The sequence below is a fragment of the Hypanus sabinus genome, chromosome 23 (assembly GCF_030144855.1).
Source record: "Hypanus sabinus isolate sHypSab1 chromosome 23, sHypSab1.hap1, whole genome shotgun sequence".
In the NCBI taxonomy this organism is placed as follows: domain Eukaryota; kingdom Metazoa; phylum Chordata; class Chondrichthyes; order Myliobatiformes; family Dasyatidae; genus Hypanus; species Hypanus sabinus.
In genome coordinates, this window is record NC_082728.1 from 9,408,258 (window position 1) to 9,432,051 (window position 23,794).

The 23,794-nt window shown below is 41.3% G+C and overlaps 2 protein-coding genes across 2 annotated transcripts in view; one reads left to right on the forward strand and one right to left on the reverse strand.

The window, feature by feature from the left end:
- rgs9b (regulator of G protein signaling 9b) overlaps nucleotides 1-23,794 on the reverse strand; it is a 137,750-nt gene that overhangs the window by 102,075 nt on the left and 11,881 nt on the right. The window lies entirely within an intron of this gene.
- On the forward strand, nucleotides 1,388-10,269 carry alyref (Aly/REF export factor). The gene is made up of 6 exons (XM_059948328.1): nucleotides 1,388-1,988; nucleotides 3,348-3,479; nucleotides 5,738-5,885; nucleotides 7,151-7,214; nucleotides 9,152-9,317; nucleotides 10,033-10,269. Exons 1-6 carry the CDS (start codon nucleotides 1,728-1,730, stop codon nucleotides 10,045-10,047), a joined length of 786 nt encoding a protein of 261 aa, XP_059804311.1. The 5' UTR covers nucleotides 1,388-1,727; the 3' UTR covers nucleotides 10,048-10,269.

Here is a 23,794-nt window from a genome sequence, read left to right on the forward strand (position 1 = left end):
AGTCTGAAACTCTGGCTGAATGGTTCCACAACTACCTCTCATTCAATGTCAGCAAAACCAAAGAGCTGATTATTGACTACAGGAAGAGGAACCTGGAAGTCCATGAGTCAGTCCCCATTAGGGGATCAGAGGTGGAGAGGGTCAGTAATTTTAAATTCCTTGTCACCATCATATCAACAGATCTGTCCTGGGATCAGCACATTAGGGTCATTATAAAGAAGGTATAACAGAGCCTCACTTTCTTATAAGTTTGTGTAGATTCAGCATATAATCTAAAACTTCTATAGATGCACAGTGGGAGCATCCTCACTGGTTCCATAATAGCCTGGTATGGAAACACCAATGCCCAGGAATGGAAAGCCAAACAAAAGTGGTGGATACGGCCCAGCCCATCAGGGGCAAAGCCCTTCCCACCACTGAGCACATCTACAAGGAGCGCTTGACTCAAGAAAGCAGCCTCCATCATCAAGGATCCCCACCACCCAGGTCATGCCCTCTTCTCGCTGCAACCATCAGGCAGGAGGTGCAGGAACATTAGGTCCCACACTACCAGGTTCAGTTACTCTTCAACCATCAGGTTACTGAACCAGCGTGGATAACTTCACTCACCTCAACTCTGAACTGATTCCACAACATATGGACTAACTGCCTTTATCTGTGGCTGACCCAGTGCGAGATGAGGAACTGCTGTGTGCTTGTTTTTTGCAGAAATGTGGTTCCAGGATGACATTCCACACACTAACAATCTTCAGGCCATACCGCTCAAATATTATTTTGGTGACACTGTGTGCTATCATTATTATATGTGCTGTGTGTGACTATTTACTGTAGTTTGCAAATTGGCACTGGAGAAACACTGTTTCGTTTAGTTGTATACCTGTGTATGGTTGAATGATAATAAGCTTGAATTTTCAAGGACTCTAAATTCATGTTCTCAGTATTCCTTTTATTTGTACAGTCTTTGTATGCAGTTTTTCATTGATTCTATTGTATTTCTTCTGCTGTGAATGCCTGCAAGAGAATTAATCTCACTTTGATAATAAATTTGCTTTAAATTTTGAGATATACTCTTTGTCCTGATGCAGAGTTTGGAACAACGATAGTTCTTCTACTCAAGTTGATTAAGATTTCCAGCATTAGCAGAATCTCTTGTGTTTATCGCTGTTTGTTTCCCTGCTGCTACTGGACCTGCAACTTCTGCTGTTATTTCAGGCTTGAAAATGGATCTGCAACTTCAGTACGCCACTGAATGAGGTTGCAGAGGCAACATAGTTTAAAAGTGCCAGAGTTCTTGCCCACACGTAAGTGCTACTATCCCAGCCGGGTTCCACCCTAGGTGCCTCTTCATCACATCATCCAATTGTGTAAAAAAAAGCGGGCTATAGTAACAAACTGGACAAAAAAAATGCTGGAGAAACTCAGCAGCTCCTTCAAGAATTTGTGAATGACCCACCTACTATGTGTGCTCATTGGTTCGCTCGAACGCATCATCCATGACGTGTTCAGCGGGCGGTATATCTGCCCCCCCAGGCCGACCGTTGTTGGGAGAAAGCCGCCATTACGGACCGCGCTGAGGGACAATTTTCTCCTTTAAACGCTCGATCGAGGCGGACGCTGGAAGAAAACGAACCCCACCTGAATCACCTCCGCGTCCTGCGTTAAATCCAGTCCAGAAGCGAGGGTTGAACTCTTTGATTTGGGGGAAGAGAAACGAAACAAAGAGGGAAATGGGCGACAAACTCGACATGTCCCTGGACGACATCATCAAACTGAACCGGCAGAAAAGCCCGGGCGGCCGCGGCGGAAGAGGTGGCGGCCGCGGCGGGGGAGGCGGCATGGGCCGCGGAGCAGGGCGAGGCGTGGGCGGCCTCGCCGGTCGAGGAGCGGCGGGAGGCCGAGGCGGCGGCGGAGGGGGCCTGGGTGTAGGCCTCATGCGCAACAGACAGAGCGCAATGCGAGGAAGAAACCGACCGGCTCCTTACAGCAGGGTAGGAAGCAGCGACCGCGGTGTAAACAAAATGATAAATGTTTTGCATTTAAGCCCAGAGTGGAAAAACAATCTTTGTAGGTTTATTTTTAAACGATTAAAAAAAACGGTTTAAATTTGGAACCGTGACGGAGCGGCGCCATATTGGCAGAGCCGTTGTCATTCAATTTTTTCTTAAAACAAAATGTAATTTGTTAGCCCGTGTAAATTTTACAAAGAGAAAGTGCGAGAGACGTCCGCCGGCTTCGAGTTTCAAGCAGAGGAGTTGGAGAGAGTGGCCCTTGTCTGGATTTGAATCCTCGTCGGTCGCCCAACCTGGTTTGCCCCGGGCGATAAAATGGCGGAGGGCCTGGGCGCCACAAGTTCTGGGAGGCGCCGAGGCCAGCGCGGGATCACGGAGCAACTCGACAAAGGGCACTGGGGTGCAATCTTCTACATCTGCAAGAGAGGCTTAAAGACTTGCTCTATTAGACCAACATTTCTCAGCAACAATGATCTCCATCTCTAACTGAACTCTTCAGAACTGTTTAATGCAACCAAGCCTCTATTGATTTGAATGAACTTTGCACAGAAGGACACGTATTTTATGCTATGCCATTGGATTTGACTCGAACGGATCTGTTGCACAGGCTACAAACCTTCAAGAACGTTGAACTTTTATTAAATAAAAATTGCATGCAGCTTTGACGGCCTGTGTGTTTTCAGAACTCTTGCAAATCATCTCAGTTACGGACTTTCAAAGTTTTGCTGATTTACTGAGGCCGTTATTTCGGACTAAAGGCCGTTTGAGACTTTGCCAAGTACATTGCTAAAGTACATGCTGGATTGTCGTATTACGAAGGGATTTTGAGGAGAAGTGGAGAGCAGCTTGCTTTTACCAAGAGGTGATCTCACGCAGTTGACTCCGTGGCGGACGAATTTCACACCAAGTATCTTGTCTAGTGGCTATTAAAAGGAATCCAGGCTTTAGTTCCAGATGTGCTGTGGAAACAGTGGTAGGATTATAAGTGACTTCATTTTTCACCAAGTAACAACTTACATCAGATTCTTAACTTATTTGATTGTTATTGTGTATTCATTAGAGTTTTGTGATGTTTAAATAATGTAGTGGATTTTGTGAATTCAACATAATTAGCTATGAAGTACATTCATTGCATCTGTGATCATGTTAAAATATTTAATCCATCTCAGGTAAGGTCGACATTTTAAGTTGTATTGGCAGTAATTTTAACCTAGTGGCTGATTGTGGCTTATCAGTGTAATGGAGGGGTGGGATGACAGTAACTGGACATGGATTAACCAACATTTGGGGTAACAAATGTAGGAAGTCAGCGAGGTGTATCTGTTTATTTTCTTATAGCCGAAACAACTCCCAGACAAGTGGCAACATGACCTTTTTGACAGTGGTTTTGGAGCTAGCGGTGGTGTTGAAACTGGTGGAAAGCTCTTGGTGTCGAACTTAGACTTTGGTGTATCTGATGCAGATATTCAGGTAAGTGAAGCCCAGGGTAATAGTCATTTTCATATGATGCAGTGGATTGCAGACACTTACGGATATTTCTAGCGGGCTTTGGTTCTGCCTTTCACACTGTCCTTCTCCCTGTGGAAATTAGAACATGTATGAAGCTTCTGTTGACAGACCAATTGGGTGTTGTAATTGTTGGTTTATACTTCAAGCTGTCATTTTTGGCATTTGTTGTAGAGATACACTGTCTTCATATTAACATGAAATGTGCTTAAGTTACAGCTCTTGTCTACTGCTATCTCTTGGTGTATGCATGCATCATTTGTCTACAGATTACAATTAACATTTGGATTGATATTTGAATTCTAAGTGCTTTTAGGAAATGAAATTGTCATTGAAAATCCTTGGTAAGCCAGTATCTGTAGAGAGAATGTTTTGGGTGGCTAATCTCAAAAAGAAGTAACCTGGAAACATAGGCAGCTTTCTTCTCTCTGTGGATGTTGTCTTGCCTGAATATTCTGAGCACTTGCAGTTAATTTGTTTCCTACTTTATTTAGGAAAGTTTGTTTACATACTTGGTTTTGCATCTTCTGATTGGCTATCAGTGGCTGTTAAAAGTTACCTTCCATTTGGATTGACATGTCTTCAACTCTGCTTGGGTTCTAAAGCTGCATCTGGAGATTAATATTGCCTTTCTGTTACGAGTCTGGCCCATCTGTGAACAAGCCTTCACTCAGACTAATTTACAACAACATAACAGCTTTTATTGTCTCAATCTCACCTGAAGTCTCCATGGCTATTTGCCTGTAACCTCTAATTCTCCATCCTCTGTAAACTTGATGTCTCACTCTCCTCTAATCTGTCATTTATTCCAAGGATTCAGAATATTTGGTTATTCAATTCCTTCTTTCTCCACCACCTGGCTCAGTCTTATTTTGAAATTTCTGCCAGACCCGTGAGCCAAGTATTTTTACATCTACTTTTTTGTGATCTGAAGTTTTATTCAAAGAAACTTTTATTATCAAAGTGCATGTACAACCCTGAGATTCATTTTCTTGTGGGCATACTCAGTAAATCAAAGAAACACAATAGAATCAATGAAAGACCGCACACAACAGAATGGACAAAGAACTCAAATACAAAGAAACACGAGATAAAGTCCTTGGGAATAGAGGCAAGTGAAGTTACCCCTCTGTTTCAAGAACCTGATGGTTGAGGGTAGTAACTGTTCCTGAGCATGGTGGCTGGGTCATGAGGCTCATGTACCATCTTACTAATGGCAGCATTGAGAAGAGCATGATTTGGATGGTGGGTACTTCCTCATGCTCAAATGAGCTTGAACTGAACTGCTAGACTTGCATTTGAGTCAAACGTGAGTGTGAAGCCACGTATAAGCCATGCTGGATAAGAATGGTACAATTTGATGCACTAGTTGAGCTTTCTGGGCAATCTGGTAGTTTTATTCTCTTCACCTTGCTATCTTTTTTTAAAAAAAGATCCAGGCTACCTGAATTTAAATTCTGTGGTGCTCATGGGGGAGGGGGGTGGTTTGTGCTTTGGTTTCTGTATGGTTAATTGGCACTATGGTTTTAATGGTTCCTATTCGAGGCAGGGTTTCCATCTACCAATGCCTCAAGTTCCAGAATTCCTTTCCTGGACATCTTCAAGTCTGCATTTATGGCCACATTTTTGTTTTAATAGTTTTTACTGCCTATGTCATGATAAATGAGTGACACAATGTCATATATAATCTGCCATCATCTTCACCGTCAAATTTAAATCTAATTGGAAACTATTCCTATAAAACATAACTAACATGGTTCTACCATCCCAAGTGTTATAACAACTCCAAAATTAACTGCCCTATTCAGTGATGTTTGTTACTCCATGATTGTCTATAGTGCTTCATAAGCTTATAAACCATAATACATGATGGTAGAATTGTCATAGGTAAAACTACATTAATGTAAATGTGCCAAAATCTACCTTTCTGTAATTTAAAGTTGAATAGATTTCAGCTTCACTTTGTCAGACATTCTGTTCTGTTTGCACTATAACATCAGGTCTATGGCAGTTTATAACTTTCACTTTAATTTTGATTTCTTGTTCCTCCCTAAATTTCATAATTCTCATTCTGTGGAATTGCCTTTCAAACTCCTCTGATCCTGTATTTTGTTCTATTTCTATTGTATTATGTGATTTAGTAGCAGATTTTCTAAACCCTCTACTGAAGCGTCCTGCAATGTTCTGTGGAAGGTGCTAGTTCTATGTTTTTGATTTTTCAGGAGCTTTTTGCTGAGTTTGGAACATTGAAGAAAGCAGCTGTACATTATGATAGATCCGGGCGCAGTTTGGGAACAGCTGATGTACACTTTGAGCGAAAGGCAGATGCTTTGAAAGCCATGAAACAATATAATGGAGTTCCCTTAGATGGTAACAGTTTAGTGAAAAAAATTATTAAACATCTTTTTAGGACTGAATCTTGAAAGTGAATTTTTTTGTCATGTTGGATGTTTAGTATGTGTTTAAATAGCTTTGCAAACTTAAAGCATTGGTACACTTAAATATAACTACATTGTTTAGGACTTGATAATTCAGAATGTTTAAGTCTTGCTGCTTGTTTAAAATATGCATATACTTCAATTCTGGTGTTTGGGTATGAGAATATCTTAAGTTAAATCAATTTTGTACTGGTATTTCCCCATTTTCAATGCCTTTTGAGGCCTGCACCTGGCAGACATACAGGTTATCAGTAATCTGAATCCTCCCCAATAGGAGAAACATGAAAGGCAAACACAAGGGAATCTGCAGATGCTGGAAATTCAAGCAACACACTCAAAATGCTGGTGGAATGCAGCAGGCCAGGCAACATCTATAGGGAGAAGCACTGTTGACTTTTCGGTTTGAATCTCTTACTATCTTTCCTTTCAGTTAGTCCTGACGAAGGGTCTCGGCCCGAAACGTTGACAGTGCTTCTCCCTATAGATGCTGCCTGGCCTGCTGCGTTCCACCAGCATTTTGTGGGAGAAACATGAAAGGCTGCTTTGTAGCTCTGTTTAATTCTGGCTGATCTACCTATTATAGTAGAATTAACATATTTGTTCTGTTAATCTCATAACCTTAAAATCCTAGAGGTTAAATGGAGGCAAAAGATTTTCGTTCAGTGGTTGCTATAACAATATTAGATCAGTTTTAAATTTGAAAAGATTTCTATTGAACAGGATTAAAGTGGAGAATGTATTGATTAATGGAAATTCAAAGTGATGCTATGAATTGTGGAAGTGACATGCAGGTTAAGTTGCTATTGACAGTGGGATAGAAATGGTGATTACAGCTCTCAAAAAAAATGACCTACATCAAGCCAGTGATTAAAGCAAACGTTCAAGGTGCATTACCTTCCTGGGAAATGTTTGTGAATAAAATATCTGAAAATTATAAATTTGGCTTAATTCTGAAATGTCTTAAAAGCAAACTTTTGTTGAATCCTTTGTGATCAGAGACATTGCTTGTATTAGTACCGTAATTTTAAAGAATTGGGGTTCTTCTGGTGTTAGATATTTTAAGGGTTGCAAGGAGTGTATTTCTGTTGCTTCAAGCCAGAAATTAAGGCTTCCATTTTGTCAACATACTATCTTCAGCATTTCTTGTGCTTATTGAGATCAAATAACTGAGTGTTTTCCTTTGTTTGTGGTTTAAAGGACGACCAATGAACATTCAACTAGTTACCTCACAAATTGATGCCCAAAGAAGACCCATAGTTGGGTAAGTATTTTCAGTCTATACATCTGGCTGTGACTCATTATGTACTTCTATCTGGCCATGAAATTCACCTATTTAAAGTTGAATGTAGCTCTGAGGGAGTAGGAAGATTGCTTCAATAATGGGAATAGCAATTGATTTCCAAGTTAGTGGTGTGGTGAAAGAGCTCAGTATAAAAGGCAATAAAAGAACATGCTAATTGGCAAACTTGTTTACCTGCCTTTCTCATCCATAGTTGGCATGTCCCACACTAGCCTCATTAGTTACCTCTGAACCACAGAAAAGGTGTGGTTGCAGGTCGCCTTTGATCTTGAGTTTTGCCTAAGATGCCGAAGAGGTCACCAGTTTAGAAGGCACAGGAGCTTTTGAGTTCTTTCCATAGCCTGTAACACTGCACCTCCTTTAGCTAGATGTAGGGAAGTAAATGGGTGATGTGAATTAGGGCTGCTTTAATCAGGCTGAACTGAAGATTTTCTTTGAAGCAATGATCAGTTGGACAAGTGGAAATTATTCATGTGCAGAGTATAGAGATGCTTTTAGTTGCTTTTATTCATATGAACATTGTGATTAGTACATTTATCACTATTTGGTTAAAGAAACAGTGAATTAAAATACTCAAACACTTCAGTGTAGTTCAGAGTAATGAGTTTTGTCTATAACTGTCATGTAAGATCATTTTGGGGAAAGCCACTAATAATCTTGGCTCCACCTTGGAGCCTCATGGAGCTGAAAGGATGAGGGAAATGTTAACTGATATTTTTGTCATCTTATTCTGGACACTTATCTTATTCAATTTAAAAAAAAAGAAGAGATCATGGACTGTATGTGGATTACAAGAGGAGGTGCTTACTGTTGTGAGGTGAATTAGGGTGCATAAATAACCAGGGCTTGAAGTGTACCCTCAATCTTTAAGGTGGACTAGTGCAGAAATTACAAGGCCCTGGTAGAGATATTTAATGTCCTTAGCCGCAGGTAAAGTGCCAGTGCACTGGAGGATTGCTAAAGTCTTTCTGTTTAGAAAAAAGGCTCTAATAATAGTCCAAAAGACTAATAATCAATTGGATTCAGCATTGGCTTAGTGGGAGAAGCCAGAATGGTGGTGGAAGGCCTAACTGGAGGCATGGGGTTAGTGTGCCATAGGGATTGGTGCTGTGTTTGTTTGTCAAACTGTTAATGACTTGGATGGTGAAGTGAATCAGCAAGTTTGCAGATGACACCAGGAATAGGCAGTGAGCAGTGAGAAAGGTTGTCAAAGTTTAGAAAGTAATCTTGGAAAGTGAGCTGACACATGGAACTTAATGCACTTTGGGTGGACTGATAAAATTATTGGTAAGGCACTGGGGGGGGGGGGGGTGCTAGATCAATAATTCCTTAAGTGACATCACAAGTAGATAAGGTTGTAAGGGGAGCTTTTAGTACATTGAACTTCATAAAACTTGTTAAATTCTATAATTAGGGCAAGAGTTGAAATATTAGGAAGTTGTATAAGATGTTGGTGTGACCTCATGCAGTCTGGTCAGAGGAAAGGGCAGTAAGGTTGAAAGAGCACAGACTTTGGGACCTGAGTTCCAGTGAAAGGTTGAGTAGATTAGGACTTCTTCCCTAGAGTGTAGGAGAATGAATTTTAAGAGGTCTACAGAATAGCAAGGGTTATGGGTAGGGTGAATGCATGAAGGCTTTTTGCCAAGTTGGGTGAGACAACAAATAGACATTCATTGGATGGTGTGATTGTTGAATGAGCTGCCAGCAGAAGTGGTGGATGCATGTTGGATTACGGCATTTGAGAAGTTTGGACAGATACATGGGTAGGACGGCTATGGTCCAGGTGCACGTTGATGGGATAGGTCTAAATGGGCCAAAGGGACTGTTTCTGTACTAACTTGCTTTGCTTGGTGTTGTGCAATATGTTTTTCACACTGCTGTTTTCCTTTTTATTTTAGAGGAAACAGAGCTGCAAGCCGAACTCGCGGTAATGCATTCGGAGGTGGAAATAGACGGTCCAGAGGAGGCAACAGAGGTGGAAGAGGTGGTAGAAGTGGAAGAAATTCAAGACAACAACTTTCAGCAGAAGAGCTGGATGCCCAGTTGGATGCTTATAATGCTAGGGTAAGTTTGGTGTTGTGCAGCTTGTCTTTTTTAAAAGTGGTCTTAGTGGGATGATTGCTAGTATCCATGAAATTGAGCATCAGGACTTTTAGGTTTAGAATGATTGGTGTCCTTACCATCTGTCATTATTGGTTTGTTCCTTGCCATTTCCAGTTGAGTCAGTAATAAGTGTTCTCTTTCACAGGCCATGTTATTGGTGCTTTAAACAAGAATAAATTGTGAATGCTTTGAGGGCATTAGTTGATGTGGCAGTAAGGGAAGGGACTACTGTTCTCATTTAAAGAAATGAGATCAGACATCTTCATTGCAAAGGAACAGTGATGGGGCTTGAATTTGAAATAACATGGTGATTGAAAGTATGGTGAGGGCTGGGGTCCTGTGGAGTAGTGCAGGTATCAAAGATTATCCTTTGGATTCCAGTTAGCATGGAGGATAAAATAAACAGCATGAGCATGACCTTGTCAGTTATTAAACCCTTTGGCAGAAAGGTGAAGTATTACAAAGGTGGGAAACATTTCAGAGGTAACTGATAAAAGGTCTGGTGATATAGTGAAATTACTGAATCAGTCTTGTAGCTGAGTGCTCATAAGGACTAGATGGGATAGGTGTGAGTTGGTTTCATGCAAGAAAGGGGTCAGTAAGCTGCTAAATAGCCCCCTCCAATATGAAGTTGTAACATTATTTTACTGTTAACATTTACTTTTTTTCTTTTTAGATGGACACAAGTTAAGCAAGCTCGGAGATTGACTTTTTTCCCTTGTGGGAGGGACGCGAACAATGTAGTCTAGTGGCGCAATGGAATAGGTTTTTAAATCTATGTAACTTTTTAAGTCACAGTCTTGTTTTGTACTGAATGTTTTCATTTTGGGATATGTTTTACTGGTTGCATGTTTTCATGGGTGGATGGACTTGCCCCACCAGACCATGAAATAAATTCGCACTGTTAATTGAAGTTACTTGGCTTTCTTGTCTTATTGCAAATTGGAGAACATGAAGCAATGCATGACTGAAGATTTGTGATACTCTGCGTTGAGTGAAAATTGGACACCAGTGTAAGGCACTGTACTTGGAATGGTTTTGTCCAATTGATACCAAATAAGCCAGATACTGGCTTGATTAATAGAACTAAATCTGGAATCACTTGTCAAAATAAAGGTCTTAACATAAAGTGATGTGTATTCTTTTTGGCATATTGATTACAACACTCATTTTTAAAAGGCTTTGCTTTTTCACCTCGATCTCTTGAAATGTGTTGCCATTCACAAGATGTACTATTTCTGATGAGAGTAGTTTAAAATTTCAGTGCCTACTTTCATAGGAGCAGGTTCTGTGTTATTTCTAACAATGTTCATTGTCAAAACCAAGTATCCCTTGTTGTATTTTAGAATTCCAGTTGCAATTTATGCTTTATTTAACACAATGGAGTTATTATTTAGACCTCAGCACACTGGTATCACCAGTTGAATTAGGGCTAGTTTTGTGATGATTCCTGTATTGTTGCTAAAGTGTTAATGTTTTTAAAAAATGACGCACTGTATTCATTGTCCTAATGAAGGGTCTCAGCCTGAAATGTCAGAGGCTGTCTGAGCTGAGATTTTCAATGAGTTTCTTTGTTCTAAAAGTGAACACAGCCACTTCCCAGAGGTGATGTTAATGTAAGTTTCTAATGTGTTTCAATTTGAATTGCAAAACATTGCATTATGTTCCAGTAAATTCCAAGTCAACTGTGTGGTAACATCCACAAGACTCTTAAGTCCATCACTCTGCCCATTTGGATCTTTCTCGTGCAGTGACTCACTGTGCAAGGTGTTGGATTTCAAGTTGATGTGGAATTGAGTTTTCCCAAAGACAGTGAGAACTAGTACAGATGCAAGAGGGGGCAAAAGGAGATGCATGTTAGGACAGCAGTTGAAAGCTTGCTGTAGGGATTTGTGGGAGGTGTACAGAGCAAGAATTGGGTACTGAGTTTTTAGGGAGATGGAGGGGAGGGGTTTAATGAAATAGTGAGATTTTGGCAGATTAAGGCAATGCATTGTGTTGCACGTTCCTGAGCAGCGTGGACTAAAAATGAAACACGTCTGGTAAGTTGTGAGTTGTGCTGCACAGACTCCGCACAGCACCCAAGGTCCAGATTGGAGAAAATTTTACTGGTGCCATGAGAATGGCTCTACTGGCTGTACCAGTGCCACCCAAAGTCATGGAATGGCAGGTAGGAGTGTTAATAAAATCAATTATCCCATGCACCATGTAAAGGAAAGATGGAAGGAAATGTTTTCAATGCTGTAAGCGTTCAAATTGATTTGTGTTACTATTTCAGAGGATCTGTCCTGTATCCAGCATAAAAGTTCCATTATGAAGAAAGCATAATTGCACTTCTACTTTTAATGAGGTTTGACTTCTCACGATTAACTGAACTCTGGCAACTTGCAGTCATTTCTCACTGCACAAGAGAGCAGTTCAGCTCTTGCCCCAAACTGCTGAAAACTTCAGTTGTCAAATTTGATGCAGACATTGATCAATTGAAACTTTGTACACCTTTGAATCCAGTCATAATATATTTTCAGGTGTTCAGCAATATAAGGTATGAGTTAAAGCAATATAGAACTTAACATGAAGACAGAACAAGAGAAGGGTTAAGAGGCTCTTAAAATCTGTTGATTCTGTTTGCTTCTACTACCACCACCACCTGGCAGCTTGTATCAGGTACTTGGCATTCTCCTTTTGCTCCCTCTCTCCTTAAATGCATGCCCTCTAGTAGACAGTTTGACCTTGGGGAAACAAGATGTTGGCTGTCTGCCTCCTAATTTTAATATGTGCCCTTACCACAAACACAAGGTGTTCATAAGTTTGTAGGAGAAGAGAGACCAGGCCATTTGGCCCATTCTCAGCATTATTGGTCAAGACCATTGATCAGGTCTGGAGAGAAAGGGGATAGAATAAGTTTCCACACACCACCCCCCCCCCCCCACCTTATTTTGGCTTCTGTCCTGTTCATGTAATTATGAAATGTGTAAGTATGACCTAAAATGGGATCAGATCTTCAAGTCCTAAAACTAGATAGAGGATTCATTGAATGAATAACAAAAACATTTCACTATTTATTGAAAAAGTGATCAAATAGTATATATATTTGTTGGAAAAGGTATGTGAATCTCTGGGGTAATGTCCTTTGGCTGGGGGGGGGGGGGGGGACACACACGACAATTTGGAGTCAGATGTTCTAATCAGAGGTAGAGCTGCCCTGCCCTATAATAAAGACAAAAAGACAGGTTACTAACTGAGCCTGTCCTCTCAAAAGATCTGTTTATGTGCACCTCCCTCAATCACAACTTTCAGATGCCCTAAGAAGAACTGTAGAGTTGCATGAAGCTGGAAAAGGCTACAAAGCAATTTCTAAAGACCTGAGTACTCATCAATCCACAGCAAGAGAAATTACCTATAAATGGAAACACAGCACTGTTGCTACTCTCCCTAGGAGTGGACATCCTGCAAAGATCACACCAAGAGCACAATGTGCAATGCTGATGGAGGTTACCAAGGGTAACAGCAAAAGACCTCCAGGAATCACGAGTGTCAAAAGTGAACAAGAATGGTGTTCATGGAAGGACACAGCAGAGGAAACCACTGTTCTCCCAAAAAAAAACTGCACATCTCAAGTTTACAAAAGACCACTTGGTTGTTTTACAATGCTTCTGTTGACAGATGTTGCACTTTTTGGCAGAAATGCACATTGATGTTTGGAGGGAAAAGGGCACTGGACAACAACACAAAAACCTCATTCAAACTGAAGCGTGGTGGAAGGAACATCATAGTTTGGGGCTGCTTTGCTGCCTCTGGGCCTGGACAGCTTGTAATTGTTGAGGGAACAATGGATTCAAAATTGTATCAAGACATTTTACAGGAGAATGTCAGAGTAGCAGTACATCACTGGAAGCGTAATAGAAGTTGGATAATGCGACCGGACAATGATATGAAAGATGAATGAACCAACAACAAAATGATTTAAAAATACGAAAATTTGTGTTTTGTAATGGCCGAGTCAAAGTCCCAACATTAATCCTATAGAAGTGGTGTGGAAGGACCTGCATCAAGCAGTTCATGCAAGGAAGCTCATGAACATCCCAGAGTTGAAAGCAGTTTTGTAAGGAGAAATGGTCTAAAATTCCTCCAAGCCAATGTGCTGGTCTGATCAACATTTACTGGAAATGTTTGGTTGCTGTACAAAAGGGTCACACTAGTTCCTGAAAACAGGTTCACATACTTCTTCCAACAAATACATGTTAAATGGGATAATTTTTCTCAATAAATGAACGTGTAGTGTTGTGTTACTTATTTAATTGGGTTCTCAATTTCATTTTAGAACATACATGAGATCTGATCACATTATAGGCCACACTTGTGCTGAAATAGAGAAAATTCTACGGGGTTCACAAACTTTCTAGCACCATTGTACGTAGAGCACAGGCAAGCAACCCACCTACCAATGGAACCATTGAACAAGAATATTTTTGATAGATTCATCCCCAAGTATAGCATAAAATTGTTGTTCCAATTCATCTCATAAAGGGACTTGTGTATTTGATTCTATGCAAATATTTAAACAAAATAACATTTGTCCTTTATTTCCTTATCAAGATAGGGGTTTTAAAGGTCTTACTGTGCATTTTGCATCAGTCTCCACTGTACCAGAATGGCGAGACTGCCATAAGCAGAGGTGCGTGTTATTGCTATTACTAAGGATTAGGTGCTTGGGAAGCTGAAAAGTCTGAAGCTGTATAAGTCACCTGGACCAGATGGACCACAGTCCAGCATTCTAAAGAATGTAGCTGAAGAGATTGTAGAGGCAGTAGTAATGATACTTCAATAATCACTGGATTCTGGGATGGTTCGGGAGGACAGGAAAATTACAAACATCATCACTCCATTCTTTACGAAGAGAGGGAGGCAGAAGAGGTCTATTATTAAGGATGAGGTTTCGGGGGACTTGGAGGCACGTGATAAAATAGGACAAAGTCAGCATGGTTTTCTAAAGGGGAAATCTTGCCTGACAAATCTGTTGGAATTCTTTGAAGAAATAACAAGCTGGATAGACAAAGGAGGGTCAGTTATTTGGATTTTCAGAAGGCCACCCAGGGAGTTGAAGCTTCCTCAACCTGTAGACATGTGCCCAACCTCCAAATGAGATAAGAAGCCAAAACTTCTTGAATCTAAGCTTGCACTTCATTATTCTCCAAAGTACAGCTGGCAACAGCATTGATGCTGATAAAATACTATTACTGGTTACTAAAACTGATCATCAGTTAGTTTCCAGATTCGCTGTCTGCAAGGACATAAATGCTAGGCAGAAAGAAGCACTCTCTTTGGACAGTTGACGATGGTGACTTTCTCATGCAGAGGGTAGTGAGGAAATGGTTGAGGCAGGCACGATAGTGTCACTTAAGAATCACTTGGACATGTACATAGAAAAAATGATTAGCTTTATTCCACGTACATCAAAATAGAGAGTGAAATGCCGTGCTTCCAGCACCAACACAACTTACTAATGAAAATCCTTATGTCGTTTGGAATGTGCCCACATAGTTAAGCTACATACTGACAGTGGTGAGAAATTAACACCGATATTCTGATTGTTGACACTGAAGTATTACGCTAACTGTTACAGAGCGATGTGGGCTGAAAAGAGGAAATTGGGATTAGCTGGGTGGCATTAGCTCAACTGGTTCAGCTGAATGACCTGTACTGATGCTGTGTTATCTAGGACAAAATAGGTTGCAAAAACAAATAACTTTTATCCATTAGAAAATTAATTGAGAAGGGCTTTGTCATCTTTCAATTAGTATTGAAAAGTAGTACCCCATAATTATTGCCCTATGAGAACAGAATCGACAGTCAGGGTGGCGTAGTTGTATAGTGGTTCGTGTAACGCTATTACAATGCCACAAACCTGGGGCAATTCACACTGCCATCTGTAAGGAGTTTGTACGCTCTCCCCATTACTGCATAGGCTTCCTCCGGGTGCTCTGGTTTCCTACCACATTCCAAAAATGTACGTTTAGAATGCAGGTTATTTGGTCACGTGGGTGTAATTGGGTGGCATTGGCTTGTTGGGACAGAAGGGTCCCTTTGCTGTATCTCTGAAGAAATTAAATAAAAATAAATAAATAAAACAAATCATGTTCAAAGATTCAAAGAACATTTATTTTCAAAATATGTATGGAGGATACAACCCTGAGATTTAACTTCCCACAGACAGCATGAAACAAAGAAAGCTATAGAGCCATGTCAAAGAAAACATCAACTGCACCAAGTCGCAAACAAAAACAAATCACACAAATGACAGAAGAATGAAAAGCAGAGACTATAAAACAAGATCGAAGAGTTCAGGCATATTCAGTTCACTCTTAATGAAATCTCCAGGGATATGCCCACAGGGATTTGGCAACAACAGACCTGGATAATTGCCAATTATCACAGAAAAAACCCCAACACCACGTTTACAAAAAAAATGCCAAGACCCTTCATCAGAACTGGAAAGGAAGGGGGAAAGAAGCCATATTATTTATTATAAATTACTATAAATAGCACATTGCAGATTTAGATGGAGACGTAATGTGAAGATTTTACACTTCATGAATGTGAAGGATGCAAGTTTTAAAGTCAATTCAATTCAATTCAGAATCATAAAGCAGATCAGAGGCTGGGTACATGGAAAACATGGAGTGGCCTTTAATCTTTCCAGGATCTAAAAGGCAAGGTTACAGTAGATGAACTCAAAATGGAAGCTGGAAGAAAGGGCACGAAGAAAATCATGGCAGTCAGATAAAAGAAAACTTTGAAATATGTTTTATTATGCACGAAGCACAAATAACTGAGGGAAAAAGGCCTTTGTGTGCATAAAGTTCTCAATGATGACTTTGCATTTGTCTTTATTAAAACAGAAGAAAGGGTGTTTTTAGAACAACGACAAGAAATGTCTTTGGCTAGATAGAAGGTGGTGGATCTGTGGAATTCATTGGCATATTCGTTGAGGAGGCCAAGTCATTGGGTATATTTAAAGTAGAGGTTGGTAGGCTCTTTATTAGTAAGGTCATCTGATTATGGAGAGAAGGCTGGAGAAATGCATTGAGAGGGATAATAGACATGATTGACTGGAAGAGCAGACTCAATGGGCCAAATGCCCTAATTCTGCTCCTGTGCCTTACGGTGTGATGCTCTTAGATAGTGGATGGGATAAATGTGATAAGACAGGAAGGAATGTAGCATCCTTTTTAGCCATGCACAGAAGATAAAAGCAGGAGCGTTACACAAGAACTGCTTCTCGTGCCAGTTAGTCTGCAGCTCGAGTACTGCCTACATTTCTGGTCACCACATTACAGGAAGTGCAGGCGTAGAGCAAACCTGTGACGTCTGAAACATCTTTGCAGTGAGACTGGTGCTATTTTCTTTGGAACAGGAGGAAACTGAGGGCAGACAAAGCTGAAGTGTGTGAGGCTATGAGCAGTCAAGGTAAAATAGGAATAGATTTCTTTTAGCACCGTTAGAGGAAGGGTTGGTAATCATAGATTAAAAATACTGTACTGTACAAAAGTCTTTTATATATATATGACCTTGCCTGGTGTCTCAGAGCTATGTGTCTGCACCTGACCACTCAACCGCCCTTAACATTCCTTCTCTGCCACCTGTTCCACACCCCTCCCATGGCACTACACCGCGCCATTCCCACATCTTTTGCTCCTGCCAAACTTATAAACTTGCTCTCCACTCCACATTGACAAATACAATATGCAAAAGGCATAGGCACCCTATCTGTATAGATGCATCTAAGATTTTTGCACAAGACTGTAGCCGCTACAAGAATTAGAGGAAAGGAGTGTGGTTGTATGGGAATGATGGAGTGGAGCCCTCACTACAGACCAAGAGCTGGAAAGGAAGTATTAAACTTAATAGTACTTTGTACGCCAAATGGTTGTAACTTTTCAATGATTCTGTGAAGGACAGGCATCAGTACGGTGAAATATTTTTCACTCACCTGGATATGTAAACCTCCCAGAACACTTAAGAAACTTGCCACCACTGAAGAAAGCTACTTAACATACTCTCCCTGCAATAAACATTCATTCCCTCCACCACTAGTAAACCATATTAAATGTTCTATATTAAATGCATTGTAGTTAGAAGACCATAAGGCATACTTTTGGAGAAGAATGAGTCCATTCAGCCCATTCGTCATTCCACCATGGCTGATTTATTTTCTCTGACAACCCTATTCTCCTGTCTTCTCCCAGTTTGTAACCTTTGATACCCTTACTAATCAAGAACTAATCAAAACCTCTACAAAAAGAACCATTGTCTACATTGGCACAATTGACATTGTTCAGCAACAATTAGAGTAGTTCAAATGTGACCTTAGTGGTCTCCTTGAATCTCTAAAAATCAATGGCAAGGCACTTTTATCTCTGAACTAATTCCCGAGCTGGTTCATGGCTCTGCATGATTGGCTTCAGATGCAAAGTAGAGTGCTGAACTTCGGCTTCATCAACAATCTTAATCTTTTTTATCAACATGCCACATTTTCCAAAGCCAATGATCTTCACCTAGTCTGGGCTCACGGATGTTGTCTGCAAACATATTCCACTGATCTCTAGCAAACCCACATGTATGACATCTACAATCAATGGCACACGTGATCCTTCCCTTACTACTTCCTCCTCCTCATCCACCAGTTCTGTAAATGATACCCATCCTATTCAGGCCATTGTCACAGCAAGGGCCTGCAGACTGAATTGTCCTAGCAAAGGCATTAACAGAAAATAACCTCCTACATGTAAAATTGACCTCCCCTGTTGCACCACTGCAAATTGCTCTGTTTAAGCTAGCTCTTCTAAATGTGAACGCGTACAAACAAGCTGGATGAACTCAGCAGGTCGGGCAGCATCCGTTGAAATGAGCAGTCAACGTTTCGGGCCAAGACCCTTTGTCAGGACTGAAGAAGGAGGGGGCAGGGGCCCCATAAAGAAGGTGGGGGGAGGGTGGAAAACCAATCAGAGGAAAGATCAAGGGGTGGGGGAGGGGATAGGTAGGGGAGGTGAAAAAGGAATCTGAGGGGAAAGCACTATGGGTAGTAGAAGAGGGCAGAATCATGAGAGAGGTGATAGGCAGCTAGAAGAGGAGACAGACTGAAAGTGGGATGGGGGAACATCGAGTTCTCCAATTTCTGGTAATTCCCTCCCTCTCCCTTCCCCCATCCCTCTTTCACTCTGTCTCCTCTTCTAGTTGCCTACCACCTCTCTCATGATTCTGCCCTCTTCTACTACCCTTTAACACTGCTATACGCTCTGCAAGAATAGCCTACTTTTGCAAGATTATTTACAGAAAATAGTGGCGTTTCAAGAATATTGTTCTCAACTATAAAGTGACTGTTGAACCCTGCCCCGACCTACAATGTCCTCAGAACATCTGCCACAAAAATGTGGGGAATTTGCAATACTTTTTTATTACATCTAACAGGGAGAATACAGCTACAGATATTGGTACACTCTATAGCCAACCTCATAAAAAGATTGCACGTCAAAATTTACAAGTGTTTCTGATTCAGAACAATATAAGATTGTAACAAATAGCAAACTGGCTACTTGTTGTCTTGACCCTGTTTCTACCACACTTTTTAAGGAGTCTGTAAGCAGCGTTTTCAATTCTGTTAGGAAAATTATTAACGCATCCTTTGAAACTGGAATTTTTCCAGGGGCCTTCAAAATTGCAGCAGTCAAATCCTTACTTAAAAAGTAAGGATTGTGAGGTGCTAGCTAACTCCAGGCCTATATCAGATCTTCCTTTCCTGGGAAGATCATTGAGAAAGTAATTTTTAACAAACTCACAAACTTTCTGAATGAGAATAATATTCTAGAAAAGTTTCAGTTGGGTTTAAGAGCAAACAATACCACAGAAGTGGTCCTCACTAGAACTGTCAGCGACCATTGTCTCTGCACAGATGCCAAGAGTCTCAGATCTAATTCTCCTAGGTCAAAGTCGACCCAAATGACCACAATATTCTCCTATGTTACCTTGAGAACTGAGTTGCCCTCTTTGGTGGTATCCTTAATTGTTTTGTTCATATATCTTAGAGCAAAAATTTTTTGTCTGTCTTGGAGACCAATTTTTTCTAAGAGATGCGAGATATCCTTTAGTGTTGCTAAGGGAAGTTGTCTTGGTTTCCCTACTCTCCTTAGGAGACATAAGAGACCATAAACTTGATTTCCACAGTTATGCAGATGATGCACAATTGTATATCTTGGTTGAGCCTGATAATGATAACACCCTATCTTTTCTGACTTGTGGTATAGCTGCAATAAATAATTGGATGAGCAATAACCTCCTAAAACTAAATGATGATAAAACTGACTTACTGCTGTTTGATCCCGAAGCCAAAAGAGATAAACTTCTTGATAAATTTGGTAATTTGTCTCCTTTCATAAAATCAGAAGTAACAAGCTTGGATTTTATCCTTGATTCAGACTGGTATTTTAAATCCCACATAATGAGCAACATTTCTACATTTAAGAAATATTGCAAATGTACATCTCTTCCTATCACGTAATGATGTTGATAAACTAATTCACTTTTTATGCCTTTGTATCAAATAGACTAGATTACTACAATCTACTTTTTACTGGCCTTCCAAAGCAATCTATTGGAAAACTCATTCAGAATGCCACTACTGGACTTTTAAATAAAACCTGGACACAGGAACACATCACTCCTGTCCTAGCTACTCTGCATTGGCTTCCTGTATCTTTTAGAATTGATTTTAAAAGTTACTTGGACAACACCTGCCAAACCTTCACTGTCCCCACCAAAATGGACAAGGGTGGCAGGTGGCATGGGAACACCGCCAACTGCAGTTTTATCTCCATGTCGCACATCAATATGGCACGACCCTTCCTTATCCTGGACTACCTTGCTGCACCAGAGCACCTTCTCCAGAAGGTCCTGAATGATCATTACCAACTTCCCAAGATTAATTGGGGATCGGTATTAAATGCTGGCTTTGCTAGCAACATCCAGATCTTGTGAAAATTAATAAAATTAAAAAGGAAATTGGTCATAAACATGAGAACACACCTGACAGTCCAGGACATTGTTTCTGCCTGCCCCTGTCCCACAGAACTCATGTCTGTATATCTCAACTCTGTTTTATCCCCTGTGGTTCAGTCCCTTCCTAACTACATCCGTGACATTTCACAAGCTCTCGATCTTTTCAATGACTCTAAGCTCCCTGGCCCCGATCGTCTCATTTTCACTATGGATGTCCAGTCCTTATACACTTCCGCCCCCTATCAGTAGGACCTTAAAGCACTTAGCTTCTTTCTGGACAACAGACACAAACAGTTCCCCTCCAACACCACTCTCCTCCATTTGGTGGAACTGGTCCTCACCACAATTTCTCCTTCGGCTCCTCCCATTTCCTTCACACCCAAGGTATAACCATAGGAATTCGTATGGGTCCCAGCTATGCCTGCATTTTTGATGGCTATGCCTGTGTTCCAAGCCTTCACCTGCATTGCTCCTCAACTCTTACTATGCTACATTGACGACTGCATTGGTGCAGCTTCCTGCACCTATGCTGAGCTCGTCAATTTCATCAACTTTGCCGACAATTCCCACCCTGCCCTCAAATTTACTTGGTCCATTTCTAACACCTCTCTCTCCTTTTTCGAAATTTTTGTCTCCATCTCTAGAGACAGTCTATCCACTGATACCTTTTATAGACCCACTGATTCTCACAGATATCTGGCCTATACCTTTTCTGATCCTGCTACTTGTAAACATGCCATTCCCTTTTCTCAGTTCTTCTGTCTCCACCACATTTGCTCTCAAGATGAGGCTTTTCATTCCAGAACAACTGAGATGTCCTGCTTCTTCAAAGAAAGTGCTTTCCCTTTCTCCACCAACAACACTGCCCTCAACTGCATCTCTTACATTTCATGCACATCTGCCCTCTCCCCATCCTCCTGCTGCCACACCAAGAATAGGGTTCCTCTTGTCCTCACCTACCAACCCACAAGCCCCCACATCCAGCACATAATTCTCCATAATTTCTGTCATCTCCAACGGGATCCCACCACCAAACACAACTGTTCCTCCCCCCTACTTTCTGCAGGGATCATGCCCTACATAACTCCCAGTCCACTCATCCCTCCTCACTGATATCCCTCCTGGCACTTATCTTTGCAAGCAAAACAAGTATGACACCTGTCCTTCCACCTCTTCCCTCACTACTATTCAGACTCCAAACAGTCTATTCAGGTGAGGCAACAATTCACCTGCCAGTCTATTTGGGTCCTCTGCTTCATCTGGTGCTCCCCATGTGGCCTCCTGCGTATTGGGAGACCACTTCATTGAGCACCTACACTCCACTGGCCACAGAAAGTTCCCAGTGGCCACCCATTTCAATTCTACTTCCCATTCCGACACGTCAGTCCATGGCTTCCTCTACTGCCAGGATGAAGCCATGCTCAGGTTAGAGATGCAATGTCTTGAATTCTGTCTGGGTAGCCTCCAACCTGATGGCATGGACATTGATTTCTCGAACTTCCAGTAACTGCCCTCCTCCCCTCTACTTCACCATTCCCCATTCCTGTTGGCCTCTCACAACATCTTATTTGCCCATCACCTCCATCTGGTGTTCCTCCGCTGCCTGTTTTCTATGGTCTTCTATCCCCTCCTCTCAGATTTTCCCCCCTCCAACCCTTAATCTCTTTCACCTATCTACTTCCCAGCTCTTTATTTCACCCCTACCCCTGCTGATAGGTTTCATCTTATCACCTACCACCCCCGTACTTCTGCCTCCTCTCGCCCGACTTTATTGACTTCCCCCTTTCCTTTCCAGTCCTGTCGACAGGTCTCGGCCTGCTGTCCCTCCAGCATTTTGTGTGTGTTGCAAAGGAAACAGGTCACTTATTTGTCATTGTCACATGTACCGAGGGACAGTGAAAAAACATAGTTTTGAATGTCATCCATACAGATCAGTGCAAGAGAAAAGACAAAAAGACAAGTGCAGTGCAGGGAGACAACGAGGAGCAAGGCCACGATGAGGTAAATTGTCAGATCGGGAGTCCATTTTATTCTACAACAGATCCATTCAATAGTCTTCTAACTGCAGGATAGAAGCTGTCCATGAGGCTGATGATTCATGCTTTCAGGCTTTTGAATCGTCTCCCTAGAAGGGGGTGAGGAGACAAAATTTCCAGGGTGGAAAGGATGTTTGGTTACTTTGGCTGCTTTTCTGAGGCAGCAAGTAATAAAAGCACGGAGGGGGAGGCTGGTTTCCATGATATGCTGAGCTGTGTCTGCAACCCCCTGCAGTTTCTTCTAGTCCTGAGCAGATCAGTTGCCATACCCAAGCCATAATGCAGCCAGATAGGATGCTTTCCATGGTGCCCTGATGAACATTGGCATGGGCCAATTGAAACATGTCAAACTTCCTTGGCTGTTTGCAAATGTATTAGCATTGGTGAGCTTTCTTAGTCACGGGGTCCACGTGGTTGGACCAAGATAAGTTATTGGTGATATTTACACCTAGGAACTTGAGCTGTCAGAAGGGGAAGAGAGGTTGAGGGAGAGATTCTGAAGTGGACTGTAGATTTGATCGACTCTGGATCATTATCTCTTTCGGGGTTTTTGCTGTTGCCTGCATGGTGGTGGGGGAATGGCAGTCAGTGAGTAGGGAGAGGGGGTTTTGATGTTCTATCATTCATTCTATGGGGTCTCTTTGTTTCGTGGATGCCAGCAGGGTATGGCCTTCAGGTTGTATACAGTATCCATTCTCTGATATTAAAGGAACCTAAACCTAAATCTAAAAGATCTCCACCTCAGCACCATTGATACAAACAAGGGTGTGTACTTCCTAAAGTCTATAACTAACTCTTTTGTTTTGCTGATATTGAGGGGAATGTTATTATCATGGCACCATATCACTAGGCTATCTTTCTTCTTTCTCTTCTCTGGTTTGTTAATTATGATACGTCCCACTAAGATGGTGTCACTTGTGAACTTGTACATGGAGTTAGAGCAGAATTTGGCCACAGAGTCACGAGCGTACAGGAAGTAGGATACTGAGGACAATCAGTGTTTGAAGATAATTTTATGTATTTTGACCTGCAGACAAAGTAGCTGATGAAAACACATCTCTTTTATATATGAGTTACAAACTGATTGCAAAATCATGGGTTTAAAACATACTGAACAGCAATGTGCCAGTAAAACATTGGCTCCTATGAGCCTCAGAGCTGACAAAAAAACAGGAAATACGTTGTGGGTTTGTATGTATGCTGCAATGCAGGAAGTGGCTAGGTTTAAATTGTTGTACAACACTTATCCTACTCATTACTGAAATGGAGACATTTTTACCATTTGTCACAGTGGTTTCAATACTGCAGAATAGGTGAATATGTGCATGCCTTTACCAACTGAGCATGGCA

What these genes read in the sequence shown, in the direction of transcription:
- alyref (XM_059948328.1), top strand. Translation starts at nt 1,728, where the DNA reads ATGGGCGACAAACTCGACATGTCCCTGGACGACATCATCAAACTGAAC. An exon ending in TAATGGAGTTCCCTTAGATG is followed by an intron (nt 5,886 to 7,150) that starts GTAACAGTTTAG and finishes TGTGGTTTAAAG; the next exon opens with GACGACCAATGAACATTCAA. An exon ending in CAAAGAAGACCCATAGTTGG is followed by an intron (nt 7,215 to 9,151) that starts GTAAGTATTTTC and finishes TTTTTATTTTAG; the next exon opens with AGGAAACAGAGCTGCAAGCC.